This window comes from Sinocyclocheilus anshuiensis, unplaced genomic scaffold, assembly GCF_001515605.1.
Source record: "Sinocyclocheilus anshuiensis isolate Anshui unplaced genomic scaffold, SAMN03320099.WGS_v1.1 scaffold387, whole genome shotgun sequence".
NCBI lineage: Eukaryota > Metazoa > Chordata > Actinopteri > Cypriniformes > Cyprinidae > Sinocyclocheilus > Sinocyclocheilus anshuiensis.
The window spans coordinates 1,179,744-1,193,152 of NW_015549624.1; the positions used below are offsets into that span (position 1 = coordinate 1,179,744).

Sequence of the window (13,409 nt, forward strand, 5' to 3'; positions counted from 1 at the left end):
CCATTAATAAGTAACTGATATCACCTGATCTAATTTATTGTGGCTTCCTTTACCACAGCAAATATGTTTTCCACACACTGTTACAATAGACAAAGAAAAACTAACATAAAAATTCAAGGGCCTTGACTTTAGGGCCTTAAAGTCAGCATTAAATCAAAATTGACTTGTGGTCAACAATTCAAGTTAATCCACAGTAAAAAATTGTCTTCATAATCTTAAATCAAAATCTGAAAATTTGCTTCCTCTCTGGATCTAAATGGCTGTTCTCTCAAATATTATAGGGGTATAGGGACAATTTAGGATCCTCCCGCCCCCGAGTCTGGGACATGGGACAGTAACACTTATAATTTTACAGCTACAAACATAATCCATTCATCTCTAACAGCTCAATAAAACTACTTCAACATTATAATCACTATGTTTCTGTTGTTTTGCTTTGTCTTTGGTGGAAAAATGACATTAAATTTAACAGAACAAGTGCAGTTCCACAAGAAACATTTTAGTTTTTGGTGCAGAATTGTCAGTAGATTACAGGATCACTAGATAAAATAGAATTGTAATAGGCTATAAAAACCGTTGGAGTTAAAGAATAGTTTCTCTTTTCTTTCATCTCTCTCTTTCTAGCTTGTACTTATTTGAACAATGCTTGAAACTTGGTATGACGAGCACTTCCTGTGTCTATTTGCCTCTTTAAGAAGAATCGCTTGATGTATTCCCCAATTGTAAGTCACTTTGGATAAAAGCATCTGCTAAATGAATAAATGTAAATGTAAATGTAAACTCATGTCAGACTACAGATCTGGCAACCAGATAAGACAATCAGCTTCAAAGCAACCAACATTTTTAAAATGATACGTAATACTTTTTTACACAATACTTTACTGTTTTGCAAAATGTTTGTTTTTAAGAACATCTTTGGTGTCCAAAAACTGTATTATTTTTTTTAAATGACATTGCTTATTTCCTGTAATATTAGATAAACGCACCCTCCAGGTAAGTTATATCAACACCATTGTGCAATAATTATTAATCGCTTTTTCAGAGGAAGGCCCTCCCCCTCTGTATAAGATTTACTATCTTGCCACATGAGAGACTGTTTTATACCTCACTGGCACAGGTCTAATCTCCTGGCAGTCGTTTCTGGAAAGTTATAATCTTAAAGACCTGAAAATGAGGTTTAAATATCAGAGGATTCTGAAAATTATCTTCATCCTATCAGTGTCCCTCTTCTTGCTGAATTATCAAGGACGAAACACAAATTCTCCTCATAAGGAAGAGCTGGACTTGAATCACTCACTAAAGCAGGATGTTGGAGAATTACAGGCTTGTTCTGCTATTATCCAAGGAGACCTGGATGGAGTGGACAAAGATGTTTTCAGGAAGCTCCTGGCTTCTAAAAAAAGAAAATCTCTACTATCAGAGTCATTCTACCTCAACGCAACCAAGGATTGTCCATCCTACATCCGAGACAGAGGATTTCTGACGGTTTCTCTCAGTAAAGAGGAGAAAGATTTCCCCATTGCTTACTCCATGGTGATACATGAGAAGATCGAGATGTTTGAAAGGCTCCTGAGAGCCATTTACACTCCTCACAATGTGTACTGTGTTCACGTGGACCAGAAGTCTCCGGAGATCTTTAAAGAAGCAGTAAGGGCCATTACGTCCTGCCTGACCAATGTGTTTGTGGCCAGCAAACTGGAGCATATGATCTACGCCTCCTGGTCTCGAGTTCAAGCAGACATCAACTGCATGCAGGATCTGCTCAAGTCACCTGTCCAGTGGAAGTATCTGCTCAACACATGTGGCACTGATTTCCCCATTAAAACCAATGCAGAAATGGTTCAGTCTTTAAAACTACTGAATGGAAAAAATAGTTTGGAGTCTGAGACCATAGAGGCCAAAAAGCGGCGCTGGCAATATCATCACAATGTTACCAATGTTGTGAAGAAGACCAATGTTAATAAGTCGCCTCCACCAATAAAGACCCCAATGTTCTCAGGAAATGCTTACTTTGTGGTTTCAAGAGAGTTTGTGGAGCATATCTTCAAAAGCAAAGAGATTCAAGATTTCATGGAATGGGAGAAAGACACGTACAGTCCAGATGAGCACATGTGGGCTACATTACAGCGAATGCCTTCAGTACCAGGATCCAATCCTCCAAACATCAAGTACCAGCAATCGGACATGAATTCAATTGCTCGTTTGGTGAAGTGGAGCTACCATGAAGGAGAACTGAAGAATGGGGATCCCTACCCACCATGCACTGGGATGCACAGACGGGCAGTGTGTGTCTATGGAGCTGGGGACTTGAAATGGATTGTGCAGCAACATCATCTTTTGACAAACAAGTTTGACCCAGAAGTAGACGATGTAGCAATCAAATGTATGGAGGCTTTTGTAAGGTACAAATCTATTTATGGTCATTCATTACTAACAGTTAAAAAAATCTGACATTATTTTGTGATGTTTTTAATAAGAGGTACAATATATATTTGTATATTTTAATAAATATTGTAAGAATTTTTTTTGAATCTTTTTTTCTTTTTAATAATGTAAATGTAATAGAAAATATAATATAAACGTTTATATATTCTAAGTTGGTCAAAATATTAACAGGATGGTGCAAACTGTCAAATTTAAACTCAAATAACTCAAATTAGTAATTTAGTAAAAAACTATGTGTACACTTCAGAGCAGGGGCCTCATTTATAACCGATGCGTATGCACAAAAACAGCCCTGAAAGAGGCGTACGCCACTTCCTGTGCAAAAGGTGGGATTTATAAAAACAAACTTGACGGGAAAATTTGCGCACCTGCACGCAAACTCTGACCCATGCGTACAAACTCTTTTTCCTTGAGTAAGAAAATTAATGAAGTAAAAACAATGATTTTAAGCTCTGTCTTCATGTCGATATATACATTTACATTAAATATTTCACTCTCATATGGAGATAAGGACTGAAATTACATAAAGTCATTACGCAGAACTTAAACCAAAATTATATGAATTTAGACATATTTGTAGCAAATACGCTTGATCACTTTTCCTCTTTTATTGACAGCGAGGAGTGCTATAGGTGCACAATAATTAATCTTTAAACTGAAGTGCAGATCTCATGTTATGAAAAAATATTTTTTAGTGAGAACAATGATCAATGATGCGCACTTACTTCGATATTGTAACAGAGAGGCAGTGGCGTTAGGATCCATGTGCAGCTTTATTAGTTCACCAGGCAGGTCATACAGGCATAAATCGTTAACAGGCGTTAGGAACAATGAAGACTGGGCAGAATCGTAAACAGTGTTCGTAATAAGGGTCGAGGCAGGCGGCAGACAATCAATGGCATGGATCAACAAGGCAGGCAGGGTCAGAATAGGTAGGCAGCAAGCAAGCAATCGTAAACGGGTAAACAGTCCAGGTAATCAACAGGTATCAACACAGGGAAAAACGCTCAGAAATGTCTACAAGGCAAAACAAGACTTCGCAATGAGAGCAGGGAAGGCACAGTTTAAATAGACCGGGCAATAGGAAACACCTGTGCAGGTGATTAGTCTCTGGCATGGGGCATTGTGGGAATTGGAGTCCGAAGGGATCGCTCAGTACTCCGGTGATGGTTCCCTCTGGTGGTGATCGGAGGGAGCCACGGAGGCTGAATTTGTGACGGATATTATGGTGGACACTGCTGGGTTCAGTGGTCGAACGGTCCATTATCCAGTTTGAATAGGTCCAATGATAATATCTTACTGTACAACCGCAGCTGCACAGAGGTGTTGATGTCGTGTGAAGGCATCTCCACAACGTTATGAAAAATACCACTGTATTTTAAGGATACAACTTGGAAAAAAAAGGTAAGATTTGTGTGTTTCCTTTTTTAAAATACTTTGTCAGTGATGAGCCGAGTCAGACAATTGTATTTACACTGCAATAAATATAGGTTTATCTATTTCCACTAAAAATAGCTAAAAGATGTCCACCTTTTCAGCAAAACTGCATACATTTTATTTTATTTGAATTGTTTAAAATAATTGAAATGCTATTTGGCCAGTGGAAAAGTGTCACGTGTATGTTCCTGTTTGTCCTTATTTGGTTTGGTTCCTGTTCTCATTATTAGTTAATCACCTTCATTCTGTTCACCTGTGTTGATTGATCATCTCGTTTGCTCCTTTGTTTCCCTGTCTTTACAAGCCTTCAGTTTCTATATGTTCTTCGCCCTGGATTAATGTTGATTTAATGGTACACATGAGTGGATGCTATTTTGCTCTCCTGTTCTTTGTGTTAAAGTGGAACTAAAGTCTATTTTGGTTACTCCGTCGTGCGCTAACTACAACCACGGACCGTAACATTATGATTACAATGTTGTTTAATGTGATTTTTGTGTGCTTGGAATGTAACTAAATGCAACATTTAATGTTTGTGTTCTGAAAGTCTCTGGCATGGGGCATTGTGGGAATTGGAGTCCGAAGGGATCGCTCAGTACTCCGGTGATGGTTCCCTCTGGTGGTGATCGGAGGGAGCCATGGAGGCTGAATTTGTGACAGAGCCCACCCCCTGTGAGCGGCTCCTGACGCGCAGAGGCGGATGACACCGGGGTCTTCCGCGGGGTCTCGGGGCAGGTCTATCCGGGTGGTCTCTGTGAAAGTCTGTGGTAAGCGAGGGATCCAAGATATCCTCTGCATTGACCCAGGACCGTTCCTCCGGTCCGTACCCCTCCCAGTCCACTAGGTACTGGGTAATTCTGCCCCGGCGACGAGAGTCCAGAATCTCCCGAACTCGGTACGCCTCCTCGCAGTCTATGGTGATGGGAGGGACTCTCTGGTCACCAGCCTCCTCCTGGTCCTCCGCTCCTCTCGGACCACCAGCGGGCTTGAGCAAAGAGACATGAAAAGTGGGTGAGATACGATAATGGGCAGGCAAAGCTAAACGGAATGAAACAGGAGTTATTTGCAGGAGGATTTTGAACGGACCCACGTACCGAGGACTGAGTTTCTTGCAGGGTAACCGGAGACGAAGATCCCGAGTGGACAACCAGACCCACTGACCCGGCTGATAGTTGGGGTTGGCGCGCCGATGGCGATTAGCTTGTTCCCTTGTCCGATGGACAGCTCTCTGGAGATGAACATGAGCCTCATTCCACGTCTCCTCGCTTCGTTGTAGCCATGAATTCACGTCTGGAAGTTCTGATGGTTCCCCGGACCATGGGAATAATAGGGGTTGGAAACCCAGGACACATTGGAATGGAGTGATACCTGTCGCTGGTTTGCGGAGTGAATTCTGTGCATACTTGGCCCATAGTAAGTAACGGCTCCAGTCGGTCTGATTGCGATGGCAGTATGATCGGAGGAAACGAGTGAGTTCTTGATTGAGACGTTCCACCTGGCCGTTCGACTGTGGGTGATACCCGGAGGTGAGACTGACATTGATATTGAGCTGCCGGCAGAAGGCTGACCAGACTCGGGAGGTGAACTGAGGACCCCGATCAGAAACCACGTCCTCAGGAAGGCCGTAAAACCTGAACACGTAATTGCATAGGACTTCGGCTGTCTCAAGAGCAGTGGGTAGTTTGGGTAGAGGAATCAGGCGGCAGGCCTTGGAAAAGCGATCGATAACAGTGAGTATAGTATAGAGAATGGTAGTGTGACCCTGTGAGGCAGGCAGATCTGTTATGAAGTCGATGGCTATGTGGGACCAGGGGCGTTGTGGGATGGGTAATGGTTGTAGGAGGCCAGCAGGCAGTTGATGAGGGGATTTGGTTATGTTGCAAGTTGCACAGTCTCTGATGAAGGCGATTGTTTCTGCTTGTAGAGTGGGGCACCAAAAGCGATTACTTAATAACTGAAGGGTAGCTGCTATACCTGGGTGTCCGGAGCCGGGAGTTGAGTGAACTAGCTGAATGACTCTCTGACGTAGAGCTTGCGGAACATATGTGAGATTAGGTGGGGTCTCGGCTGGAGGTGGTTCAGTGCCCTGGGCGTCTGTGATCTCAGTCATGATGTCCCATTGTACGGGTGCGAGAATGATGGTAGACGGAATGATGGATTCCTGACTGGGAGACAGTGTGGATGATTCGTGGAGTCGAGATAGGTTATTGTGAAGTCGAATCTGGTGAAGAACAGTGACCATCTTGCCTGTCTGTGATTGAGTCTTTTGGCTGATTTCAGATATTCCAGATTGCGGTGATCGGTGAGTACAATAAAGGGGTGTTTGGCTCCCTCGAGCCAGTGACGCCACTCCTCAAAGGCGACCTTCATGGCCAGAAGTTCTCGGTTGCCCACATCGTAATTCTGCTCTGTGGAATTGAGTTTACGGGAATAAAAGGCGCAGGGATATAACTTAGGCGGGTTACCATGTCGTTGAGAGAGAACTGCCCCAATGCCCGTGCTGGATGCGTCCACCTCCACAATGAACTCTCGTTCTGGGTCGGGATGGTACAAGATGGGTGCGGTTGTAAATTTCTCCTTGAGGGTCTGGAAGGCTGAACGGGCTGCTGAGGACCATTCGAGGCGCTGACTACCCTTCTTAATCATAGAAGTCATGGGAGCTGCCACTGTGCTGAAGTTACGAATGAATCTCCGATAGAAGTTGGCAAATCCTAGAAAGCGTTGTAGTTCCTTTAAAGGTGGCAGGTAGAGACCAGTTGACAACGGCTCGTACCTTCTGGTCGTCCACGGCTACCCCTCCTGAACTGATCACGTGCCCGAGGAATGATACTGTTTCCTGACGAAACTCTCAGACCAGACTCGGGAGGTGAACTGAGGACCCCGATCAGAGACCACGTCCTCAGGAAGGCCGTAAAACCTGAACACGTAGTTGCAGAGGACCTCGGCTGTCTCAAGAGCAGTGGGTAGTTTGGGTAGAGGAATCAGGCGGCAGGCCTTGGAAAAGCGATCGATAACAGTGAGTATAGTATAGAGAATGGTAGTGTGACCCTGTGAGGCAGGCAGATCTGTTATGAAGTCGATGGCTATGTGGGACCAGGGGCGTTGTGGGATGGGTAATGGTTGTAGGAGACCAGCAGGCAGTTGATGAGGGGATTTGGTTATGTTGCAAGTTGCACAGTCTCTGATGAAGGCGATTGTTTCTGCTTGTAGAGTGGGGCACCAAAAGCGATTACTTAATAACTGAAGGGTAGCTGCTATACCTGGGTGTCCGGAGCCGGGAGTTGAGTGAACTAGCTGAATGACTCTCTGACGTAGAGCTTGCGGAACATATGTGAGATTAGGTGGGGTCTCGGCTGGAGGTGGTTCAGTGCCCTGGGCGTCTGTGATCTCAGTCATGATGTCCCATTGTACGGGTGCGAGAATGATGGTAGATGGAAGGATGGATTCCTGACTGGGAGACAGTGTGGATGATTCATAGAGTCGGGATAGGGCATCCGCCTTACTGTTTTGAGAGCCTGGACGGTAGGTTATTGTGAAGTCGAATCTGGTGAAGAATAGTGCCCATCTTGCCTGTCGGTGATTGAGTCTCTTGGCTGATTTCAGATATTCCAGATTGCGGTGATCGGTGAGTACAATAAAGGGGTGTTTAGCTCCCTCGAGCCAGTGACGCCACTCCTCAAAGGCGACCTTCATGGCAAGGAGTTCTCAGTTGCCCACATCGTAATTCTGCTCGGTGGAATTGAGTTTACGGGAATAAAAGACGCAGGGATATAACTTAGGCGGGTTACCATGTCGTTGAGAGAGAACTGCCCCAATGCCCGTGCTGGATGCGTCCACCTCCACAATGAACTCTCGTTCTGGGTCGGGATGGTACAAGATGGGTGCGGTTGTAAATTTCTCCTTGAGGGTCTGGAAGGCTGAACGGGCTGCTGAGGACCATTCGAGGCGCTGACTACCCTTCTTAGTCATAGAAGTCATGGGAGCTGCCACTGTGCTGAAGTTACGAATGAATCTCCGATAGAAGTTGGCAAATCCTAGAAAGCGTTGTAGTTCCTTTAAGGTGGCAGGTAGAGACCAGTTGACAACGGCTCGCACCTTCTTGTCGTCCCTGGCTACCCCCCCCGAACTCTCTGCTTGTAGCGTGGGCCACCAGAAGCGATTATTTAATCACTGAAGTGTAGCTGCTATACCTGGGTGTCCGGAGCTGGGAGTTGAGTGAACTAACTGAATGACTCTTTGTCGTAGGGCTTGCGGTACATATGTGAGATTAGGTGGGGTTTCGGCTGGAGGTGGTTCGGTGCCCTGAGCGTCTGTGATCTCAGTCATGATGTCCATTGTACGGGTGCGAGAATGATGGTAGACGGAATGATGGATTCCTGACTGGGAGACAGTGTGGGTGATTCATAGAGTCGAGATAGGGCATCCGCCTTAGTGTTTTGAGAGCCTGGACGGTAGGTTATTGTGAAGTCGAATCTGGTGAAGAACAGAGACCATCTTGCCTGTCTATGATTGAGTCTTTTGGCTGATTTCAGATATTCCAGATTGCGGTGATCGGTGAGTACAGTAAAGGGGTGTTTGGCTCCCTCGAGCCAGTGACGCCACTCCTCAAAGGCGACCTTCATGGCAAGAAGTTCTCGGTTGCCCACATCGTAATTCTGCTCGGTGGGATTGAGTTTGCGGGAATAAAAGGCGCAGGGATATAACTTAGGCGGGTTACCATGTCGTTGAGAGAGAACTGCCCCAATGCCCGTGCTGGATGCGTCCACCTCCACAATGAATTCTCGTTCTGGGTCGGGATGGTACAAGATGGGTGCGGTTGTAAATTTCTCCTTGAGGGTCTGGAAGGCTGAACGGGCTGCTGAGGACCATTCGAGGCGCTGACTACCCTTCTTAGTCATAGAAGTCATGGGAGCTGCCACTGTGCTGAAGTTACGAATGAATCTCCGATAGAAGTTGGCAAATCCTAGAAAGCGTTGTAGTTCCTTTAAGGTGGCAGGTAGAGACCATTTGACGACGGCTCCTACCTTCTGGTCCTCCATGGCTACCCCTCCTGAACTGATCACGTACCCGAGGAATGATACTGTCTCCTGATGAAACTCACACTTCTCGGCTTTGGCATATAGCTGGTGGCTGATGAGACGTTGTAAGACCGCCCGGACCTGCTTGACATGATCCTCGTATGACTCTGAGTAAATTAGGATGTCGTCAATGTAAACAACGACCCAGCGATTTAACATGTCTCTGAACACATCATTGATGAAGGACTGGAACACTGAAGGACTGTTGGCAAGCCCGAACGGCATAACGAAATACTCGTAGTGCCCAGTTGTGGTAGAGAACGAAGTCTTTCATTCATCACCCTCACGGATGCGAATGAGGTTGTAAGCACTGCGCAGATCCAGCTTGGTGAAGTATCTTGCCTTTCGGAGCTGTTCCAGAGCTGCAGGTACTAGAGGCAAGGGGTAGCGAAACTTTATAGTGATGTCGTTGAGTCCTCGGTAATCAATGCAAGGACGGAGGCCTCCATCCTTCTTCTTAACAAAGAAAAACCCCGCAGAGGCAGGTGATGTGGATGGTCTGATAAAACCCTTAGTGAGTTCCTCCTCGATATAGGACTTCATAGCCTCAGCTTCAGGTTGAGATAAGGGGAAAACCCTCCCCTTGGGAGGATGTGAACCAGGTTGGAGTTCGATGGCACAGTCACTCATTCTATGAGGAGGTAATTGAGAAGCCTTTATCTTACTGAAGGCCTCCCTGAGATCGTGGTACTCTGCAGGAAGCTGACAGACAGGTGTGCACTCCCTCTCCTTTCTGATCGGGGTAGCGTTGAGAATTCTGACGACAGGACTCTGACCACTGTGTAATCTGTCCTTCAGACCATGAGATAGAGGGGTTATGCTGTTCTAGCCAAGGCAGTCCCAGAATGATAGGTGTTCATGGAGATTGAAATACGAAGAGGCGGATAAGTTCGGTGTGAAGAGCTCCAGTGCATAATTGAAGGTCCGTGGTAGTGAATTGAATTTGGCCAGTGCCCAGCGGCTGGCCATCTAGCGCTGCCACTGCCAGATGAGACGTACAGGGAACAAGAGGAATATTATGAGTTTTGGCAAAACTAGCATCAATGAAATTTCCTGCAGCCCCTGAGTCAATTAAAGCCATAGCCTCAGTGATCTGCCCATTAAATTTTAAGATGACGGAAATCTCTAAAGCAGTGGAAGTACTGAAATTCGAACTCACCGGAGAAAGATTGCGAGGTGGTCGAGTGGGACAGGAAGCTCTCAGGTGACCCGATAGTCCACAGTATAGGCACAGATTCTGGCGAATGCGTCTCTCTCTTTCCTCTCCTCTGAGATGAGTAAAGCCGATCTGCATAGGTTCTGTGTCAGGAAGTGGCGATGACGCGCCGACTGGAGCCGAAGAGAGCCGAGTCTGACGACAAGAGCGAAGGAGGTTGTCAATCCGAATGGCCAGTTCGATTAATTGATTTAAGGATCTCCCCTCGTCTCGACAGGCTAATTCAGACTGCAGTTCCATGCTCAGACCTCTGCGGAAGTGTAGTTTGAGAGGATCCTCCGGCCACCCTGTTTGTGCAGCGAGAGTGCGGAACGCGAGAGCATAATCCGACGCCGAACATCTGCCCTGGCATAATGATAACAGCTGCTCACCCACCTCCTTTCCATCAGCTGGATGTTCGAACACCTCCTTAAACCACTGGATGAAGGCCGAAAAGGAAGGGAAAACAGTCTGATTCTCACTCCACACCGCGGTAGCCCATTCCAACGCCCTTCCAGTGAGAAGCAAAAAGACGAATGTGATGCGACTATCGTCTGTAGAATACAACATGGGTTGTTGATGAACAAACATGGAACATTGGAGTAAGAAACCCTTACATTTTGAGGGTGAGCCATCAAACTTCTCGGGGAACGCCAGACGAGGGCTGGTGGTGGAGGTAGGTGAAACCGGGGCTTGAAGCGGTGGATTCGAAGGAGGGGCGTGAGCTTCGGGTGCCTGTAGACGAAGGGCTTGCAAGGTCTTTACCATTTCCTCCGTTAGTGTGGTAAGTCGGCTTAATTGTTGCTGGTGTGTGGCCAGAACCGATGCTTGAGCAGATACCTCTGTGGTGAAGTGGTAGAACGCTGCTGGATCAATTTCTGGTGAAGTCTTCTGTAACAGAGAGGCAGTGGCGTTAGGATCCATGTGCAGCTTTATTAGTTCACCAGGCAGGTCATACAGGCATAAATCGTTAACAGGCGTTAGGAACAATGAACTCCGGTGATGGTTCCCTCTGGTGGTGATCGGAGGGAGCCACGGAGGCTGAATTTGTGACAGATATTATGGTGGACACTGCTGGGTTCAGTGGTCGAACGGTCCATTATCCAGTTTGAATAGGTCCAATGATAATATCTTACTGTACAACCGCAGCTGCACAGAGGTGTTGATGTCGTGTGAAGTCATCTCTACAACATTATGAAAAGTACCGCTGTATTTGAAGTCTACAACTTGAAGAAAACGGTAAAATGTATACGTTTCCTTTTTAAAATACTTTGTGACGCGCCGAGTCAGACAATTTTACACTGCAATAAATCGGCCTATCTGTTTCCACTCAAAATAGCTAAAATATATTCACCTTATCAGCAAAACTGCATACATTTAGTTTGATTTGAATTGTTTAAAACAATTGAAATAGGCTATTATTTGGCCAGTGTTAAAGAATGAGATCAACTCTATTCTAAAATATTTATCTGATAACTATTTTAAACAGTTTTTGTTTTTATTTTTGTTTTTATCTTGATATATTTATTCTAAAACATAACAAGGATATTGGATGATTTTTAGAAATAAAAATTAATGTATGGCACAAACGGCATTTATAGTCCGTATCTCATACTTCCTTAATGTCTTTTATCTTTGACGGTGTAAAACATGTCACGTGGATGGGAATATGCATGGAAATGATATGCAGATGAGGTTATGCATAGTAAAACAAGGCGTTGTAAGCTGCATATATGGTGATTTCGGGGAGGAGACGGGGTGGAGATGCACGTACGCACAATCTTACCCTGACTGGGATTTTGCACAGGTTCTGGCATACGCATGGTTTTATAAATCTGAAAACTTTTGTGCGTACGCAAAATCTAGCTTTTGAGCGTACGTACACTTTTAGGATGAAATCTATGGAGAGTTTTATAAATAAGGCCCCAGCTCTGTATGTTAGGGTTCCAAGTACCTACACATTTTACATTCAATAGTCCATACTTTTCCAGAATTCTCTGTAGATTATTTAGACACTATTTACCATCAGATAAATGGTTTAAAACTTCCAACTGTTAACATGTATGTTACATTATGACTATGTATGCTATTATGCTGCCAAATTATTTCCAGAATACTGAATCCAGGCAAGTTCAGAAGCAATTAAATCTGCAATACTGCAACACATGATTGCATTTGATATGCTTTCAATACTTTCAATGACTGCATACATTTTAAATACTTCACAGTCATTATAAGTTTTAAGTTAATATTGTCACTGATTACATTTATTTAGAAAATATTATTTTCAAAATAATTCCAGGATATGCTATCCAGTATAATAATATTTGCTATACTATAAATTTACTTTAGTATGAGGCATTATTACTTAAATTCACTGAGATGTGGACACAAAGTTTCTTCTTTATAACAAACAATAAAGTTGAAAACTTTATATGAGCAAAGGTCAGCAGCACAATAAACGAATCAAGAATGTTTAAATGTACATTGTGCAGGATCAAAGCAAGACTTACCATCACTGTGCAAAAAATGGCAACAATAAAATCCTCATGACCATATCTTTGTGAGCATGACTCGTGCCCATCAAATGTTCTAATCACTTGACTTTGTATCGGTTTCTTTTGTATTCATTTAAAGGTAATTTTGTTTTAACATAATTGACTTTTTAATCATTTACTGTAAATTTTACGTATACAAGTAAGCATTGCCAATAAATAAATAAATAAAATTGTGAAATATTACAATTTAAATTAGGCCTAACTGTTTTCTACTTTAAAATATTTTAAAATGTAATTTATTCCTGTGATTGTAAAGCTGAGAAATCAGTTTGGATCAATTTAAAATGTCCTTGCTGTGAAAAAAAAAAATCACTCTATATAACAAACCATTTACATTTATTCTACACAAATGTATCTATAAACATAAAAATAGGATATGATTTCTTGCAAAATGGTATAAACAAGATGTATGGTTAAAGTGTGATTACAAAAATAGTAGATGACACACACACACGCACACACATACACATACACACACACACACGTTTGTTTCTGTGAATTGTGGGGACTTTCCATAGACTTCTATTACTTTCATAATGACCAAATTATATTTTCTATCCCCTAACCCGAAACCTATCCCTTACAGAAAACCTGTTTGTATTGTTACACTTTCAGATAAACATAATTTACTATATATTTTTTTCCCACAATGTCAAAAATTTCAGGTTTGCTATCCTTTTGGGGACTTTTGGTCCCCAC

The 13,409-nt window shown here is 43.8% G+C and overlaps 1 protein-coding gene across 1 annotated transcript; it reads left to right on the plus strand.

Annotated features, from left to right (window-relative positions):
• The first annotated feature begins 1,170 nt into the window (after positions 1–1,170).
• On the plus strand, positions 1,171–2,451 carry LOC107659467 (beta-1,3-galactosyl-O-glycosyl-glycoprotein beta-1,6-N-acetylglucosaminyltransferase 3-like). Its single transcript, XM_016448420.1, has one exon. It carries the CDS (start codon positions 1,171–1,173, stop codon positions 2,449–2,451), a length of 1,281 nt encoding a protein of 426 aa, XP_016303906.1.
• The last annotated feature ends 10,958 nt before the right edge of the window (positions 2,452–13,409 follow it).

Coding starts and splice junctions, on each gene's coding strand:
- LOC107659467 (XM_016448420.1), top strand. CDS start 1,171: ATGAGGTTTAAATATCAGAGGATTCTGAAAATTATCTTCATCCTATCA.